This window comes from Oncorhynchus gorbuscha, linkage group LG10 (assembly GCF_021184085.1).
Source record: "Oncorhynchus gorbuscha isolate QuinsamMale2020 ecotype Even-year linkage group LG10, OgorEven_v1.0, whole genome shotgun sequence".
NCBI classification, from domain to species: domain Eukaryota; kingdom Metazoa; phylum Chordata; class Actinopteri; order Salmoniformes; family Salmonidae; genus Oncorhynchus; species Oncorhynchus gorbuscha.
Genome location: NC_060182.1, coordinates 82196441 through 82214248, shown reverse-complemented (window position 1 = coordinate 82214248; position 17808 = coordinate 82196441). Strand labels below are relative to the sequence as shown.

The 17808-nt window shown below is 43.1% G+C and overlaps 2 protein-coding genes across 5 annotated transcripts in view; both read right to left on the bottom strand.

Moving 5' to 3' along the window:
* The window catches only part of LOC124046644 (AT-rich interactive domain-containing protein 4A-like), a 51344-nt gene extending 45141 nt beyond the window's left edge, over positions 1-6203 (bottom strand). For 3 of the 4 annotated variants that reach the window (XM_046367255.1, XM_046367257.1, XM_046367258.1), the window contains exons 1-4: positions 6098-6203; positions 5049-5098; positions 3758-3868; positions 945-1010 (exon numbers count right to left, since the gene is read on the bottom strand). In XM_046367255.1, coding sequence (XP_046223211.1) covers positions 945-1010; positions 3758-3868; positions 5049-5054 — 183 coding nt within the window. In that variant the 5' untranslated portion in view covers positions 5055-5098; positions 6098-6203. Of the gene's footprint in view, positions 1-944; positions 1011-3757; positions 3869-5048; positions 5099-5196; positions 5414-6097 lie in introns of those variants that run through there. The other variant, XM_046367256.1, reaches the window with a different exon arrangement.
* A 1237-nt stretch (positions 6204-7440) lies between these two features.
* LOC124046643 (proteasome subunit alpha type-3) lies at positions 7441-17198 on the bottom strand. The gene is made up of 10 exons (XM_046367254.1): positions 17042-17198; positions 16144-16226; positions 15888-16011; positions 11165-11266; positions 9355-9501; positions 8912-8977; positions 8782-8828; positions 8587-8654; positions 7933-7997; positions 7441-7647 (listed from the first exon to the last, which is right to left on the bottom strand). Exons 1-10 carry the CDS (start codon positions 17060-17062, stop codon positions 7603-7605), a joined length of 768 nt encoding a protein of 255 aa, XP_046223210.1. The 5' UTR covers positions 17063-17198; the 3' UTR covers positions 7441-7602.
* Positions 17199-17808: the final 610 nt, after the last annotated feature.

Sequence of the window (17808 nt, the reverse complement as noted above, 5' to 3'; positions counted from 1 at the left end):
CTATTCGTCTGAAAATTCTTACAAGGCACCCCACCCTCCTAACCCCTTTTCTCCATCTTATCTTCACAAGGATGATTGAGATGTGGTCCTTGTCTCGACAAAGCAGTACATCCTTCTCGTCAGACATTTAAAAAAATCTTTGTCCAGTTCGAGGTGAGCAAATCGCTGTTCTGATGTCCAGAAGCTCTTTTCGGTCATAAGAGACGGTAGCAGCAACATTATGTACAGAATGAGTGACAGACAATGCTAACTGTATTATTATTTTACATTTTAAATAGCACAGTTGGTTAGGAGCGCGTAAAACGGCAGCCATCCCCTCCGGCACCTATTGGCACAATGATTCTCGACATAAGGCAAATTATTTGAATTTTAGCAACCAGGAAATGGTGGAGCAATTTCTGAATATTGCATCTCAAATCAATTATTCTCTAAAGAAAGAAATGTGCCTGGGTAAAGTGAAAGCCCATGACACGTGTTCGAACAGTAAAAAAGGGAACCACACACGGTGTACAATAGATCATAACAGAAAAACTGAGGCCATTTTAAATCTTAAGGCAACTTTGAATGTTAAACACTGCCGTTAAAAATCAGCGCACACACACAAAAAAAAATTGCACTACCATTGATGCTTACAGTTGTTGGAAAAACAGGTGCTCAGTATAAATTGCCAGGGCATTGGTCACATGAACATTGCAGTTAGGCAATATATATGAACTTCACGTTGACAATACCTTGTCGGTACCGGTTCTATATGCCTGTACCCTGTAGGACATTATGCTGTCATAAGTACAGAACCATTGTTATATCCAAAAGATCGGAATCTCAGAATCATGTGACAAACAGATGATTCTGAGAATCAAAAGAACAATGAGGGCCTAATTAATGTATTGCATATCATGCTGTGGAGAGTTCAGTGATGCAATGCCAGTTAGTTCCAAACATACCCTCAACTGTCCTTTCACTTGGTCATCTTGAACAACTTGTGAGGTAGTGTCTCCTTTGAGCATCACCTAGGGAGAGAGGAGGGAAACAAAAGGAATTAAGTCTAGGTGGAATAATCTAGTTGAGTAACAGAAAACTTTCCTCTTCCTGACGAGCCACGAAATATATGACAAATTACATATTTGACAAGTCAGTTTACCAAGGAGCCTATAGACGAACCTCACATGCCAACGCTGGATATGCACAGTTGTACAAACAGGCGGTTCCAGCTACAGATTTAAGATCTGATACAATAGTAGGCATGTGCTTCTGGTACTACCAGGGAATGGTGCATAATAGCCTTCACCCATCTTTCTATGTGGAGAAAGTTCAAATGGGGCTTCCTACCTCATCCCATGAACACTAGACAAATGAACTAATCAATCAAGGGTACTCTGACCTTGTTGTGACAATCATAATGGAAGAGCAGAAGCAAAGGAGAACAGCGGAGAATACAGGTGAACAGGTCACAATGCTGCTACCTGGTGATTGGTGTGGGATCACTTGACCTTAAAACAATAACCATAATCAGCCCTGACCTATAGGCAGGTTCACCAGTTCAGTGGCACCCACATTTTCAAAATGGTGTTTTAAGGAATAATTTAAAAAGCACATATGAACCAAAATTCCTAGGCCTATCGGTTGTTGGAAAAAATACAAAACCAGATTCATTAGGCCCTAGTCTATGGATTTAACATGATTGGGCAGGGGTGTAGCCATGGGTGGGCCTTGGATGGCATAGGCCCATCCAATCAGAATGAGTTTCCCCCCACAAAAGGGCTATATTAAAGACAAATACTCCTCAGCACCCCTCCTAAGATGATCCCGCAGGTGAAGAAGAAGCTGGATGTAGAGGTCCTGCGCTGGCATGGTTACATATGGTCTGCAGTTGTGAGACGGTTGGTCTTACTACAAAATTATCTAAAATGACTTTGGGGGCAGCTTATGGTAGAGAAATGAACATTCAATTCTCTGGCAACAGCTCTGGTGGATATACCTGCAGTCAGGATGCCGATTGCACGCTCCCACAAAACTTCACATCTGAAGCATTGTGTTGTAACAACTGCTAATTTTAAAGTGGCCTTTTATTGTCCCCAGCACAGATTTCAGGGATTTTTAATTGCAGCTCAAGAAACAAGGGACCAACACGGTTCCGTGTATTTAATGTGAAACATGTGTTTTACCCAACCTTAAAGCCAACACGCTGTAACCAATGCAGTCATGATGACAGACTATCACCAGCATTTGTTATGATATGACTAAATTAACTATTTTCAGAGTGTCTAGTTGGGACTGCGTAGGTCACAGATTAGCCTAGGGGTCTCCATCCAACATGTAGATCGCAAACTACCAGTAGCTCGCAGCCCAACTATGAGTAGCTCGCTAATCAATTCTGTAAGTACATGCATTGGTAACACTGTATATGGATAGTAAATCTGTAGATGCTTTACCTACTGTCTGTAACATTTCAACAAATCTACCAACCCTAAACTTAGCAAGCAGCTGATTAGCAACAGATAGTATGATCATCTCTAGAGCATCTAGAGATGGAAAATCCGGACTATCCAAATCAAGGGTGATGCATGCATTCTTTCTTTCATGTGTTCCATCGCAAACAGTCAACCATAAAGCTCCCGGCCACTGTCCAATCAAAGACACATCAACATTATCCCACCCCTGGTTAGCCACTGTTGGCTTAAAAAGCCAAACGTAACACAATATATGCCAATTCATTCCCAGCAAAATTGCCGTCCGTCTGTTTGGTGGGCGCTAACTGTATAGCCAGTTAGCGATGCTAATGATAACAGTCTTGTGGGTAGACAAAGACATTCCCAAAAAAACTCTCAAATGCAAATTAGGCTTACCTGACATTACTAGATCATGATTATTTGTATAAATTGAGTGGCAATTGTGTTGCAAACTCTGCCATGACATATGGTGCAGCAGTAGGCTAAACCGACACATTCCTTTCTTGCCCGATGCACAGATGAAGGGGAATTACACTCAAATCACAAATGCTTCGTCTTTTTTCCATACCTAAAAAATTATAATTTTAAAATGGTATTTCCATGTGATTTAAGCATTGACGTGACTCAGAACATAATTTGTTGTTGTTGCTCTATGAATAATTATAATATCGAAAAAGAAATTGAGTAAAAAAATAGGATTCAGGAAAATACTAAATATGATTTTATGGGGCCCCCTTAGTTGTTTACTAACCATTATTTTACCAGTTATATTGACAGAGAAAACATCTCTTGTACACCAAGGATCCGGGGACGAGTCACAGGGTAGAGGAGAAGGACATACCTATTTGAAAGCTATATATAAAAAATATTTTTATAAGTATGCTATAAAAGGTTGAAAACCCCTGGATTAGCATAATGCTTTCTGAAACAAACTAAGCAACTGTTCATAGAACAAGGTCTACGTGAAAGATGTCACTGGCATACAATAACATTTAGATGGGGGGTCCTTTTGCAGCAAAAATGTGACTGAAACTGGACAATCAGCTTGTCTACACACACACACATATATATATATACATACTTATACACACACACACAATAAATCCTTGTCAGATTTGGACATCAACATTTGCACCCTTTCACATTACTCCCTTGTTTGATTAGAATGTTGTCTGTGTCCCAAATGGCACCCTCTTCCCTATATAGTGCAATACTTTTGACCCCAGACCCATTCCGTTTATAGTAGTGCACTATTAGGTGAATGTGGTGTCATTTGAGAAGGAGCCATTGTTGTGCCGTGCTCTTACCTTAACCTTCACCGTCCGTTTAACAGTCTTGATTTTTGCCTCACAGAAGGCACCTCTGTATTTCGCGCTGACCTCTGTCCCCACAGTCAGGTAGGCAGGCTCGTCCGCTGCCTATGAGAAAAACAGACACCCCGGTAACATTTATCACTGTACTTTCTTAGAAAGTAAACACAGACCATGTTTGGCCACTATTGAAAGAGATGTCCAGGAAGCATGATGCCACAAACACTGCATTAGAGGTTTTTCAACTCAATAACATTTGTTGTCTTGCTCAGGAAGAGGTGGGCAATGCAGTCTGAAAATTGTCATATACAGTGAAGCCTACATGAAAACTTTAACATTGAAATTAAATATACAGTACCAGTCAAAAGTTGACACACCTACCAAGACTCGCTTGGGCCAAGAAACACAAGCAATGGACATTAGACCGGTGGAAATCTGTCCTTTGGTCTGATGAGTCCAAATTTGAGATTTTTGGTTCCAACCGCCGTGTCTTTGTGAAATGCAGAATAGGTTAACGGATGATCTCTACATGTGTGGTTCCCACCGTGAAGTATGGAGGTGGTGTGATGGTGCTTTGCTGGTGACACTGTGATTTATTTAGAATTCAAGGCACATTTAATCAGCATGGCTACCACAGCATTCTGTAGCGATACGCCATCCCATCTGGTTTGCACTTAGTGGGGCTATCATTTGTTTTTCAACAGGACAATGACCCAACACACGTCCAGGCAGTGTAAGAGGTATTTGATCAAGATAGAGAGTGATGGAGTGCTGCTTCAGATGACCTGGCCTCAACCCAATTGAGATGGTTTGGGATGAGTTGGACTGCAGAGTGGAGGAAAAGCAGCCAACGAGTGCACAACATGTGGGAACTCCTTCAAGACTGATGGAAAAGCATTCCAGGTGAAGCTTTGAGCAAATGCCGAGAGTGTGCAAAGCTGTCATCAAGGCAAAGGGTGGTTACTTTGAAGATCTAAAATATAACATAGATTTTGATTTGTTTAACACCTTATCGGTCACTACATGATTCCATGTGTTATTTCATAGTTTTGAGGTCTTCACTATTATTCTACAATGTAGAAAATAGTTTTAAAAAATAAAGACAAACCCTTGAATGAGTTGGTGTGTCCAAACTTTTGACTGGTATTGTATGTGACATTGACACCTTCACACCGTCATATATTGTTGCCAACCATATAGACAGTTGTCCCCAAGACTCTTTGCAAGCCAAGTGAAAGAGGCGTCGGCTTCACTGCTGTTTTCAACTGAGGTTAGCCAAGTGACTTACCTTCATCGTAGAGGCTATTTGAGGGAGTCCAGCTCGATTTGTTTTGATTGCTGTAAAACAAGATAGGAATTGCAGATGAATAAAGGTGTCAAAACAGCAGTGATTCGGACTAAATCAATTTTAGTCGAAAAAGAGTAAATATGCTAACCGGCTAACGACGAACTAGCCTGCTACTTCTAACGCATTCTTTTCAAGCTCGATGCAGCCCCCTCCCTCCAGACTCACAAAAATGTGTGGCTACTGGCTATCTAGTTTAACTGTATGCTCATGCTGATTGTTAACAGACAAAAAAAAACGTCAAAAGCATTTAAAAATAATTTTAATCAACAGCTCAGCGTTGGCATACTACAAGGACGTTGCACATAGACAGACAGAATAGTGCGTGTTCCTTCCCGCTTTGCTCGCAATCTGACTGTGTCACGTCGCCATCATAGCTCGCCGTGCTGCACCATGTCAGGCTGGGAGCTCATTCCTAACTGCTTGTGAAATACAGAGGAGCTGGCTACAAAAGGTGTACCAGTCTCTTAGACTATATGTGTTAGTAGAAACATAGATTATAAATATTGTGGTTAAAGTAAGTAAAGACAGAAGATTTCCCTCAACTCGAGAGCTAAATTTAGCTAGTTAGCTAACTTAAACATGCTAGCTAGCCAACGTTAACAGTTTCTCGATATGGCGATTTAAAGCGCCTTGCTCGTCATTGAGTTGGCCAGCTAGTTCAGGCAGAACATTTCAAACGGTGGTTCTCATTTGGATAAACGAGAGGCAGTCAGGTAGGTTTGTTCGACGATAAAACAGAAAAGTATCAGAACAATCATTATTTATTATCCAGTTTCACAAAAGGCGCATACATTTCTTCACTGCAAAAACAAGCCGACTGGTCACTGGCATTCAATTCTTTACCAGTCTAATCTTACAGGAAAAAATACGAAATTTAGCTTAGTCTCGTCCGATAACTAACGAAACGGTTGTCATGTTGATCTAAATAGCGTGAACTGTTAAACGTTTGTAATTCATTAGAGAGGGATATTATATTTTTTTATACTTACATGCAACGACACGACTTGCTAGCCAGATTTGCAAAGCAATACACGAATAACAAGCTGTTGAGCTGAAGCTGGGTCTCTCGAAATCCGATTGGCTGGCCTGACAGAGGTGGTCGAATCGTAGAAATATGATTGGTCAACACTTTCTTCAAATTCTATAGGACATAACTTCTCTGTATTTATGGTTGGTAGAGATGGAAATCGGCGCTTTGAGAGAAAATGTGCTATTGGCCCTCTCATACTTGGCTTCTTTTACTAGAATAACACCCCAACATGGAAATATGATTGGCTTTTATTATCTCAATCCAAGCCTTTCACTGGTTAGAAATATTTCACAATGGACCGCCTATTTTCGACACTGGCTTCCTTGTCACTCCAAGGTGGGAAATATACTATATGTGAACTGAAAACAATGAATTGCTACTCACTCTTTAGATGGTGCTAGCGGTAACTCGTATTTGAATTTATGAGTTACTAGCAATGTAGTCATTTGCTGGGGAGAGGATGCGAGTTAAATATAAAGTATCGATTTGCTTTAAATTGAGGCCAATTGCGCCTTGCTCGTGTTTGTAGGACGTCAGAGCAGGCAAATTGGTTACGTAACTGGAAGGAAACATGTACAGGTAAAAGCCAGTGAAATGATTGCTGTCAAGTCTTGCTTGCCTAAGGCCAATGAACGTATATAATATATATATATAATCGTGTTGAGTGGTGTAACTGAACACTGGCGACTCTTCTGGCTGTGTATCCTGACATGCGAATTTCCAAGCTTAAATCTACTAGGTTGACATCAGCGCTACTACAAAATAATCTGTCCCAGGCAGGCAGGACGTCTTTATCAAATGTACAGCTGAGGAGCTAATCAATCCCTCAGATTCAAGTGAACGGCTCAATCTAATATTGATATTTCTTAATTGCATTATTTTACATTTAGATGTGTATTGTTAGATACTACTGCACAAGTATTTGTTACACATATTTAACAGATGTTATTGTGGGTTTATGTGATGAATAAAATTGGATTTAAATTGTATCCAAGCAGGGAGAGAACCAGTTGAGGCTGGCATGGAGTGGCAAAGTGAGGAAGAAAGGCACGGAGTTGGACGTCCATCTGTAAGGTTAATGTGGAGACTTGCCCGTCGGGTCACTAACTCATGTCATACCTGAAACATATCACACTGTGCACTGAAATAGAGTCTAAGTCTTCTTCCACAACTGGCACCACCAGAAGGATCAAGTGACCGTCCTTGATATTATGTGCACACAATTCCAAAATCAAATGACAGAGGCAAACCCTTGACAGCATTGAGTCTCACAAAAAAAAGGCCAAATATGCTTTTAGTATAAACAGTGCTCATCTTCAACTTTTATTTTAAGGCTGAAATCCATCAAACCCTAAATGGAAAGAAATGACATGAATGGTCCATTAATTACAAAACAATTTGTGTCTCTTGGAGAGCCGTCCTGTCAGTAGGTGTGTGACGGTTGGAGAAACCACAGAAATGTGTTTACATGTTGTCTTCATCAGAGTCATCTTCCTCCTCCAAGGAATCCTATGGTGGAAGCATAAGGCATTGTGAATCAGACACCAGCAAGACAGCTATAATGGAAGTGGTTCAGTGAACCATTCTCACGTGATGGGTAACCTTGCCTGGGACCTGAAGACTTGAGTTGGCTCCCTGGGCTAAAGCTTGGGCTTTAGCTCAGCAAGCTAACTCAGTCGTGTGGCACACAGAAGACTCGAGTTCAAACCACAGATGTATTTTTGGTTAGAATACAGTAGGTCACAGAAATGCCATGGAACATAAAAATGAATGACTGGTAGTCGTGGTACATACCTTAGCATACTTCTCTGCCTCCTCCCTGACGTCTTTTGGAACCAGCACATGTTTTCCATTTGTCACTGGTGAAGGGACACGAAGGTCATAAGTTTCACTGCGATCAATTTGACTAGACCAGGTGATAGCTAGTCAAAACTGGTGAGGGTTGAGTATCTAACAGAATCATAACCCCTTATTGCACATGCTTGCCATACATCACTTTGTTATTTTATTTAACTAGGCAAGTCGGTTAAGAACAATTTCTTATTTACAACAACGCCCTATGGGACTCCCAATCACGGACAGTTGTGATACAGCCTGGAACCGAACCAGGGTCTGTAGTGATGCCTCTAGCACGGAGAGGGTGGCACACAATTGGCCCAGCGTCATTAGGGTTTGACCGGGGTAGACAGTCATTGTAAATAAGAATTTGTTCTTAACGGACTTGCCTCGTTATGAGCTGGGTTAAATGTCAGATTTAAAATGTGTGACACTGCTCACAACCAGAGACAAGTTTGTTACAAAAACACTATGGCTGCTAACCCGGTATACTAGTGGTGGCTTAGACCTGGGTACAAAACTCTGCCTTTGTTACATTTGTCATATACAGATGTACAAAGGGAGACAATACCAAACTTAAAAATACATGTGTATAAGGGAAAGTGGCATTACCTTCTCCAACCCAGCTTAGTTCCAACTCGAACGATTTGTCTTTCACTTCATCATGTACAATGTAGATTCTACAAAACATCCAACAGTACATGTTAGTAGCAACTTAATATGCAGTGCCTTGATTGGAGGCTATTCATGAGTGTGAACAACAGTGTGGGTTTGTGTTCCTTTAATATAACAAACAAAAACACTTACATTTTGGCCACCTCTTTTACCAACTCCCTGCAGGTCATGTCTTTCATCTGTTGATAGCAATAGTATACAAAATCAAACAATTAAGCAAGATCTTCCCTTGTCTTAAACTTGGCTCAAGTAATATTTTTACCTGAAGCTTTTCAATTTCTGTCTTGGCGGCTTGCTTGGCTTTTCCAATAGCACATCCCCAGTAACCCTTGATAAAACAAAATAATGAATAAGTGGTCATCTAATATTTTAACAGCATCGCCTAATGTTACAAATTTCAGGTCATAATTTAAGGTTGAATGACAAGATATACAACATCTATGTTGACAATCAATCAACATTCCCAATCAAACATTGCACAGGTTCAAACACCTTAAAAAAAAGGGCCATTTTCCATGACCCAGATTAAAACTAGTCCAGGACTAAACCACATGCTCAAGGTAAAATCCCCACAGAGAATGCCTCATTACTGGATGAGTCTTAATCTGGGTCTGAAAAAAAACATCCCTAAACGTGTAGTGTGAAATCAGTAAATGAATGACAGACAGCGCCTGTTTGGGGATAAACCCCCCAAAGATAACTCACATATGAGATTCCAGATGGGTCAACCATGTACAGCTGAGGACCATCATCTTGATCGTAAGAGCCCAAAATGAAGCTACATCCAAACGGCCGCACCGCACTGTATAACGTGTAGGCATGGACGTACATGGCCACTCTCTCTGAGAGATGCTGTAAAGAGAGATTATACAGTTGAAGTCAAAAGTTAACCACTGCGCCAGTGGTTAAGGGCGCTGTACTGCAGCGCCAGCTGTGCCACCAGAGACCCTGGGTTCGCGCCCAGGCTCTGTCGGAACCGGCCGCGACCGGGAGGTCTGTGGGGCGACACACAATTGGCCTAGCGTCGTTAGGGATACCCTTGTCTCATCGTGCACCAGCGACTCCTGTGGCGGGCCGGGCACAGTGCACGCTAATCAAGGTTGCCAGGTGCACGGTATTTCCTCCGACACATTGGTGCGGCTGGCTTCCGGGTTGTGTATCGGAGGACGCATGACTTTCAACCTTCGTCTCTCCCGAGCCCGTACGGGAGTTGTAGCGATGAGACAAGATAGTAGCTACTAAACAATTGGATACCACGAAATTGGGGAGAAAAAGGGGTAAAAATACAATTAAAATAAATAAAAAGTTAACATACACCTTAGCCAACTACATTTAAACTCAGTTTTTCACAATTCTTGACATTTAATCCTAGTAAAAGTTCCCTGTTAATATCAGCACTTTATTATAAGAATGTGAAACGTCAGAATAATAAATACTAATACTCAATTAGTATTTGGTAACATTGCCTTTCAATTGTTTAACTTGGGTCAAACGTTTCAGGTAGCCTTCCACAAGCTTCCCACAATAAGTTAGGTGAATTTTGGCCCATTCCTCCTGATAGAGCTGGTGTAACTGAGTCAGGTTTGTCGGCCTCCTTGCTCACCCACTCCAATACCATGACTTCTTTGTCCTTGAGCTATTTTGCCACAACTTTGGAAGTATGCTTGGGGTCACTGTCCATTTGGAAGACCTGGCCTTTCAGGTTGTCAACATAGGACTTGTTTCACTCACAAGGTCGTTTTGCTGTTCTCGGATTGATTTGCACTTTTCGCACCAAAGTACGTTCATCTCTAGGATATAGAATTTGACTCCTTCCTGAGCGGTATGACGGCTGTGTGGTGCCATGGTGCTTATACTTGTGTACTATTGTTTGTTCAGATGAACGTGGTACCTTCAGGCATTTGGAAATTGCTCCAAGGATGAACCAGACTTGGAAGTCTACAAAAACTAATCTGAGTTCTTGGCTGATTTCTTTTGATTTCCCATGATGTCAAGCAAAGAGGCACTGAGTTTTAAGGTAGGCCTTGAAATACATCCACAGGTACACCGCCAATTGACTCAAATAATGTTAATTAGCCTATCAGAAGCTTCTAAAGCCATGACAATTTTCTGGAATTTTACAAGCTGTTTAAATGCACAGTCAACTTAGTGTATGTAAACTTCTGACCCACTGGAATTGTGATACAGTGAATTATAAAAGTGAAATTATCTGTCTAAACCATTTTTGGAAAAAATGACGTGTCTAACCGACTTGCCAAAACTATAGTTTGTTAACAAGGAATTTGTGGAGTGGTTGAAAAACGTGTTTTAATGACTCCAACCTAAGTGTATGTATCTTTTCTCAAATCAAGGAATATTGCAATTGTCCATAGGACTTGGGGAAAAGGCAAAGCAACCAGTTGAATCAGGTGTGGTAGTACTGTAACGGAACAGACCAAATATGTGGAACTGACAGGGTACACAAGGAGGAGTTTGAGAGAAAAAAACTGATCAAGAGCATCAGAGTTCTTTTTACCTTCAGTGGGATGTTGTGTCCATAGTTGGATCTGAAGTTGGAGGCCTCCTCTCTGGCCACCTCAGACAGGGATCGAGCATCAGCCAGTAGTCCAGCAACTGCCTATCGGTAAAAAAAAGTTAAGGTAGATTCAGCTATGCACAAAGTAAACAGCAGAGAAGGGGCGACATTGCAAATAGTGTTACGGCCAAGATCCACTAACTAGCGATGATTTGCCCAGCCACGCTAGCTTCGTCCAGAGTGGCTCGCCATGTTGGTGCTAGCAAGCCGACAGCATGCTAGGTATCAACAGCCAATCCAATAGGGTCTGGAAGCTATAGTGAGCTAGCTAACTAACCAACAACTGTAACTATGTATTTGAAATAAACAGCATATAGAATCATAAAACACGGGACGAGATGTTAAAAACTGTCCATTGTGCCAATAGATGGAATGCACTCACATGAGATTTGCCGTGATGTTGACAGAGTGGCATGGGAGGTTTATTTCTTAGACTGGGGTAAGATGTCAATTTTGGGACACATCCTCAGTAGTGTGCCTTCGAATCAGTGGGTGTTTCGGCCTTTAATCACTAAACACCCTCAAAGGTGGCCAGCTAAAGGGTAATCAAGCCTTAGCTTGTGTCCCATGCCCAATTAAGATGTCCCACGGGACTATGCAAGGCAGGGGCGTCCTCTTCCCTGAGCCAGCCGTACAGCTGACCGCATACCTCATATGCCTTCCGCAAGTTGGAGGGATCTGAATTGGGTTCTCAGGTGGGGGTGGGGGGTCATGAAGTTATAGCCCAGCAAGGGTCCTTCCGTTTGATCCAGATCCACTGGCTGCCTCTTTCAGCTGCTTGAGAAACTGCTCTGACGGTCTGCCGCAGAGCCTGTCCATGGATTCCAAGTTCTTTCAGCAACCTGATTATGGAAGAAGCAACGAATCCTCTGCATCCCACTTCAACTGGCCAGACCTTTGCATTCCAGCCACGCTGAGTTGCGTCTGCTGCCAACTCTGTGTAACGCAGTTTCTTGCGCTCGTAGGCCTCTTCAACAGAGTTTTCCCACGGGACTGTGAGCTCTATGATGTACACAGCCTTTCGTGAAGGGGACCAGAGTACCATGTCTGGCCTAAGGTTGGTAGAAGCAATCTCAGGTGGAAAAATGAGTTGCTGGCCAATATCGACAAGCATCTTCCAGTCCCGGGCCATGGCTAGGTGTCCAGTTTCTGGCTTTGTTGGAGGATACTTGGGCCTTTTCTGTCCCTCCCGGATGAATGTTGTTTTGACGGGATTGCTTGTTTTTGGAGGTAATGAATTGGTTGCACTCCTCTTGGTCTCAAGTGCTGCAGCCAGGCTCTTGAGGACCTGATTGTGCCTCCAGGTGTAGCGGCCTTGTGAGAGGCTGGTCTTGCAACCTGTCATTATATGCCTGAGAGTCGCTGGAGCTGGGCAGAGGGGGCAGGTCAAGTCCTCGCCATACCATTGATGTAGATTTTTTGGTGTTGGAAGCACATCATAAACAGCTCTTATGATGAAGCTGATGTTGCTTGCCTCCATTTGCTAAAGCTCACTCCAGTTGATCTTTCTCCTCTCCAGTCCTTCCCACTGCGTCCATTGCCCTTGTTTAGCAAGAGAGTCAGCCTTTGCACTTCTTGCAGTCTCCTCCTGTCTGCGCACCTCCTCGACCACCAGCTTCCTGCGTTCAGATGTTGTTGCCTTATGGAACATTGGTTTGCTTGCTGCCAGGCCAAAGCCTCCTCTTCCATGCTGGATATTCCCCACAATGTCTTGGTGTCTCAGGGCTGATGTTGCTTGCTGCACAGCCTTGGATGATGTCCATTTCCGTCCAGTTTGTAGGAGAGGTGCAGCCTTGCTAATGGTCTGGTCTTTGGAGTCCTTCAATGTCATCTGAAGTCTTACTTTAGAGCACTTGTACTCCTCCGTTAGACTTGTAAGAGGTAGTTCAAGGACCCCTTTGCCATAGAGGCTGATGTTACTCAGGCATCATGGGACACCCAGCCATTTCTTCACGTATGAGGTAATGGTTCGCTCAATCTTCTCCACTGTTGTTATTGGGACCTCAGACGGTGAGTGGCCACATTACCCGGGGGAGAAGTCCAAACTGTAGGCACCAAAGCTTGAGCCTCCCAGGCAGTAGGGTCTTGTTGATGTTCAAGACCGTCGGCGATGTCCTGCCTTACTTGCTGCACTTGATCTTTATCCCGGAGGCTTTCGTTGTACCATCTACCCAGGCTCTTGATGGGTTGCTCAGATACCGTTGGTATTGGGTCATCTCCAATGCAGAACCTCACATCTTTAAGCTGTCCCTTGACTATGGAGATGCTTCGAGATTTGCTTGGCTTGATTTTCATCCGGACCCACTTGATGTTATCCTGCAGTTTTGCAAGTAGTCGCCTGGTGCATGCTGCAGTGGTGGTCAGTATAGTCATGTCATCCAGGTATGCTCGGATAGGTGGGAGACTGAGACCTTCCTTAGTTCTCTCACCGCCGACCACCCATCTCGATGCCCTGATGATGACTTCCATGGCCATAGTGAAGGCCAGAGGAGAAATTGTTCAGCCTGCCATTATGCCTACTTCCAAGCGCTGCCATGTTGTTGTGAAGTCAGGTGTTGTGAAACACAATTGCAGGTCTTGGAAATAGGCCTTTACCAGTGTAGTGATGGGTTCTGGTACGTGGAAAATGTTGAAGGATTCCCAGAGGAGTTCATGGGGAACTGAGCCAAAGGCATTGGCCAAGTCGAGGAAGATGACAGAGGTCTCTCTTGTCCTTCTTAGCTGTTTGGATCTGGTGCCAAATCATACTAGTATGTTCCAGGCAACCAGAGAAACCAGGGATGCCTGCTTTCTGTACAGATGTATCAATGTACTTGTTCCTTTCCAGATAAGTGGACAGCCTCTGTGCTATTATACTGAAAAAGATCTTCCCTTCGACGTTGAGAAGGGAGATTGGTCGGAATTGACTGATGTCTGTCGCATCCTTCTCTTTCGGGATTAGCACACCACCAGCCCTTCGCCATGCCTTTGGTATTATTTCCTTCTGCCACACTATCCTCATGAGCCTCCAAAGAAAGCGTAGAACATCCGGGGCGTTCTTGTAGAGCTTGTATGGTACTCCATTAGGCCCAGGAGCAGAGGCCGCTCTTGCTCTTCGGACAACGTTCTCTACTTCCCTCCATTTTGGAGGGTCAGTGTCCAGATTGAATTCTGGTGGTTGAATAGGTGGGATGTCATGTGGGATGACCATTTGCTCATGCCTTTTCATGTCCTGGTGGACATTTTCCAGATGTTCTTCCAGTTCAGGCTTTTGAGTTTAGGATTCCGCACTTTTCCTTTGCGAAGAGATCTTTGACAAACTTAAAGGGGTTTTTATAGAACCGTGTTCTTGAGTGTACCTTTTTCCTACGAAGTTTCCTTAAGTTTTCCGCTCTTCGCAAGGTTGCCAGCCGACATTTAATGTCTGCTTGGAGTAGCATGAGACCTTCTCTCTCTGCATCAGAGGCCTTCTTCCACTGCTTCCTCAGCTGCCTTCTCTCTCTGACAAGTATCTCTATCTCCTGCTGTCTCCTAGATTTGGCTGGCGGGGGTGGTGTCTTGCCACTTCTCCTTTCGTTTACTCCAAAGCGCTCTTCTCCGTAGTGGTAGATAATGTCTCCCATCCTTTCAAGCTTTTTCTCTGCTGTTCCTACCTGTTGTTCCAAGATTTTTGTCAGGTCGTTGATTGTTTCCCACACTCTCTTTTCAAAAGCTTTGGGCCACTTAACACTCGGTCTGTGCCCTTTGATCTTTTCCTCTTTTAGAGGTCTCTGTGGTTGGGTGAGTTCATCCACCAGCATTTCTGTGCTTGTGTTATCCTCCTCAGTTACAGGGGTGCTGATGATCTGCGAACTTTGGTTTGCGTCCCGTCGCTGTGCTTCTTTCGACTGATTTGATTGGCTGCTTCGTAAGAAGTACTGGTCAATGCGAGAGGTCCCTGTCTCTGCTCTCCCAAGCACCTTTTCCTCCCTTGATGGATCCTTAACCCCTTGCCGATGTTACTCTCTCCCAACCACAGCTGCACACCTGAAGTGTGTGTCCTGCTGCTGTTATGGTTGTCTCATGTGCTGTGTTCCTACTCAGTCGTTTCCGTTCCTGGGTCCGTAACCGTGTGATCAGTCGTTGAGCCATCTTGCGCCCCAGCTCTCGCAGGCTCTAGGGGTATGTTCCTTTGTTGACTTTCAGTATCACTTAGCGGGTGTCTCCAACATACTGAAACAGCGTCGGAGACTGCCAACATGGGTAGCTAGCCCATGACAGCCCCAGTGGGGTCTATTCCCTCCGGTCAGCTGTCACACAGACTTTCCTATGTTGTCAGCTGTCCTTTCACAACAGTCACTGGACTGGTCCAGATGATCAGAATCATAAAACACGGGACGAGATGTTAAAAACTGTCCATTGTGCCAATAGATGGAATGCACTCACATGAGATTTGCCATGATGTTGACAGAGTGGCATGGGAGGTTTATTTCTTAGACTGGGGTAAGATGTCAATTTTTTTTTTTTTTTTTTTAAATGGGTAAATCTCTTAATGTTTAATAAAAATTTGCAGACAGAATAGCTTACATTTTAATTCTTTGATTGTAAGATTTGGGTTTTCTCCACGTGGTTGCATGCACATCAGTTTGTTGGTAAACACAACACATGTATATACTGGGCATGTGGTCTGTGGATGAATACATACCATCCCTACGTGACGGTCGACATTGAAGATACGCTTGTTTGAGCCTTGTTCGTAAAGTTTGGAGAGAACCAATTTCTCGACACCGAACACAACCCCATCCTTGCACCGGATCCCAATTGCTGTGCTGTAAGATGAACAAAAACCAACAAATTGATTCACTTGAGTACAACAACAACAACAAAACAATCCTGTCACTTTCCATCATGTGGGTAGTACTGCATTCAAAAACACATTAAAAGATGGAAAGATCATATACCTGCTGTTTTCTACTGCCTTCATGGCATATTCCACCTGGAACACCCTTCCATCAGGGGAAAAGGTGGAGGCAGACAAGTCATACTAGAGAGGGAGATTTGGGTGTTATACTTTAATGACCACTGCTGTTGATATAAGATACATGTTTCATTGACAGGAACTGCCAGTCTTCAAACTTTTACAATCTCACCAATACTCATTGGTGCCACTTTTCATAGTAATGGCTAGCAAAATCATGGAAGTAACTGTTAGATTCACAATAGAGGAATCCCCTTTGAAAGGCTTCGTGCAATCTAGGCTCCTTGGGACATCCATACATTGAAATGTAAAAAGATTAAGGTTAGGGACGTCCCAAAGATACCGGATATCACCGAGCCATTTGAAAGTGCAGGTGTGGGTCAATCTAGCTAATTAAACGATTCCAACATTGTCTAACTTGTAAATATAATCTCATATCAAACATTTGTTGATAGATTGGATATCGGTAGCTCTCCTACACCAAATCAGTTTATTTGGTTTCAATTTCGATTTAGCTTAGCCAGCATGGCTACTGTAGCTAACTAGCCTGTAGTGCAAGTGACTCAGCATGACAACATGGCTTAGTATCAAACTAACAGTAGTACTGCAAGGCAAGAACAGCTAGGTAACAGTACCTAGTGTAAAATGTACTTCACCACGATGTACGATGATAGATCTTACACGAATGACGTGATTAAATGTATTATTAGCTAGTTATCTACTGAAACCTACAACTAGCACAGAGCAGTCACAGCTAGCTAGTTAGCAAGTTGGCTAACTTTGTTGCTAGCCTGGCTAAGATGAGCCGAGGCTAACAAGTTACCAAACATTCTATTTGTTAGCATTTCAAAAATGAAGGATAAGTATCTTATCAAACTTACCCCAGTTCCAATTGAACTCATTGTGGTAAAAACTCTTCAAAAAATCCTTTATAACAACTCTGTCTGATGTGTTTCAGCACATCCCAGTCACTCTCCAACCAACAAGAAAATGGCTTTATGTTCAACACAACAGCAGCCGCATTGAACAACATGCTTCAATATCGCCACCTACTGTGGTGGAGTGTAATATCATAACGGTAAACATTTAAATAAAGTGCACTGCACACTCGTCAGAAACGGAATCTTAAATATCTACAGGAATAATAAAAAATATATATATGCTGGTAAACACAGTTCAGCAATTTACTATAAATCCTGGCTACATTTCTACCTGCAAATTGCCGTAATTAATAACATCAGCACTAGAAATTTCCCCCCTACCATTTGTGACTTTGTCTAAATATTTATGTATTTAATTATTAAAGTCCTCTTTTCTCAAAAGTATCTGGATTGAGGTTTGTGAACGATTTAGTTTAGCTAAGTTGAAGCTCGCATCTGCTACAAGACCATGGTGCTTGCCTACGGTGCTGTGAGGGGAACGGCACCTCAGTACCTCCAGGCTCTGATCAGGCCCTACACCCAAACAAGGGCACTGCGTTCATCCACCTCTGGCCTGCTCGCCTCCCTACCACTGAGGAAGTACAGCTCCCGCTCAGCCCAGTCAAAACTGTTCGCTGCTCTGGCCCGCCAATGGTGGAACAAACTCCCTCACGACGCCAGGACAGCGGAGTCAATCACCACCTTCCGGAGACACCTGAAACCCCACC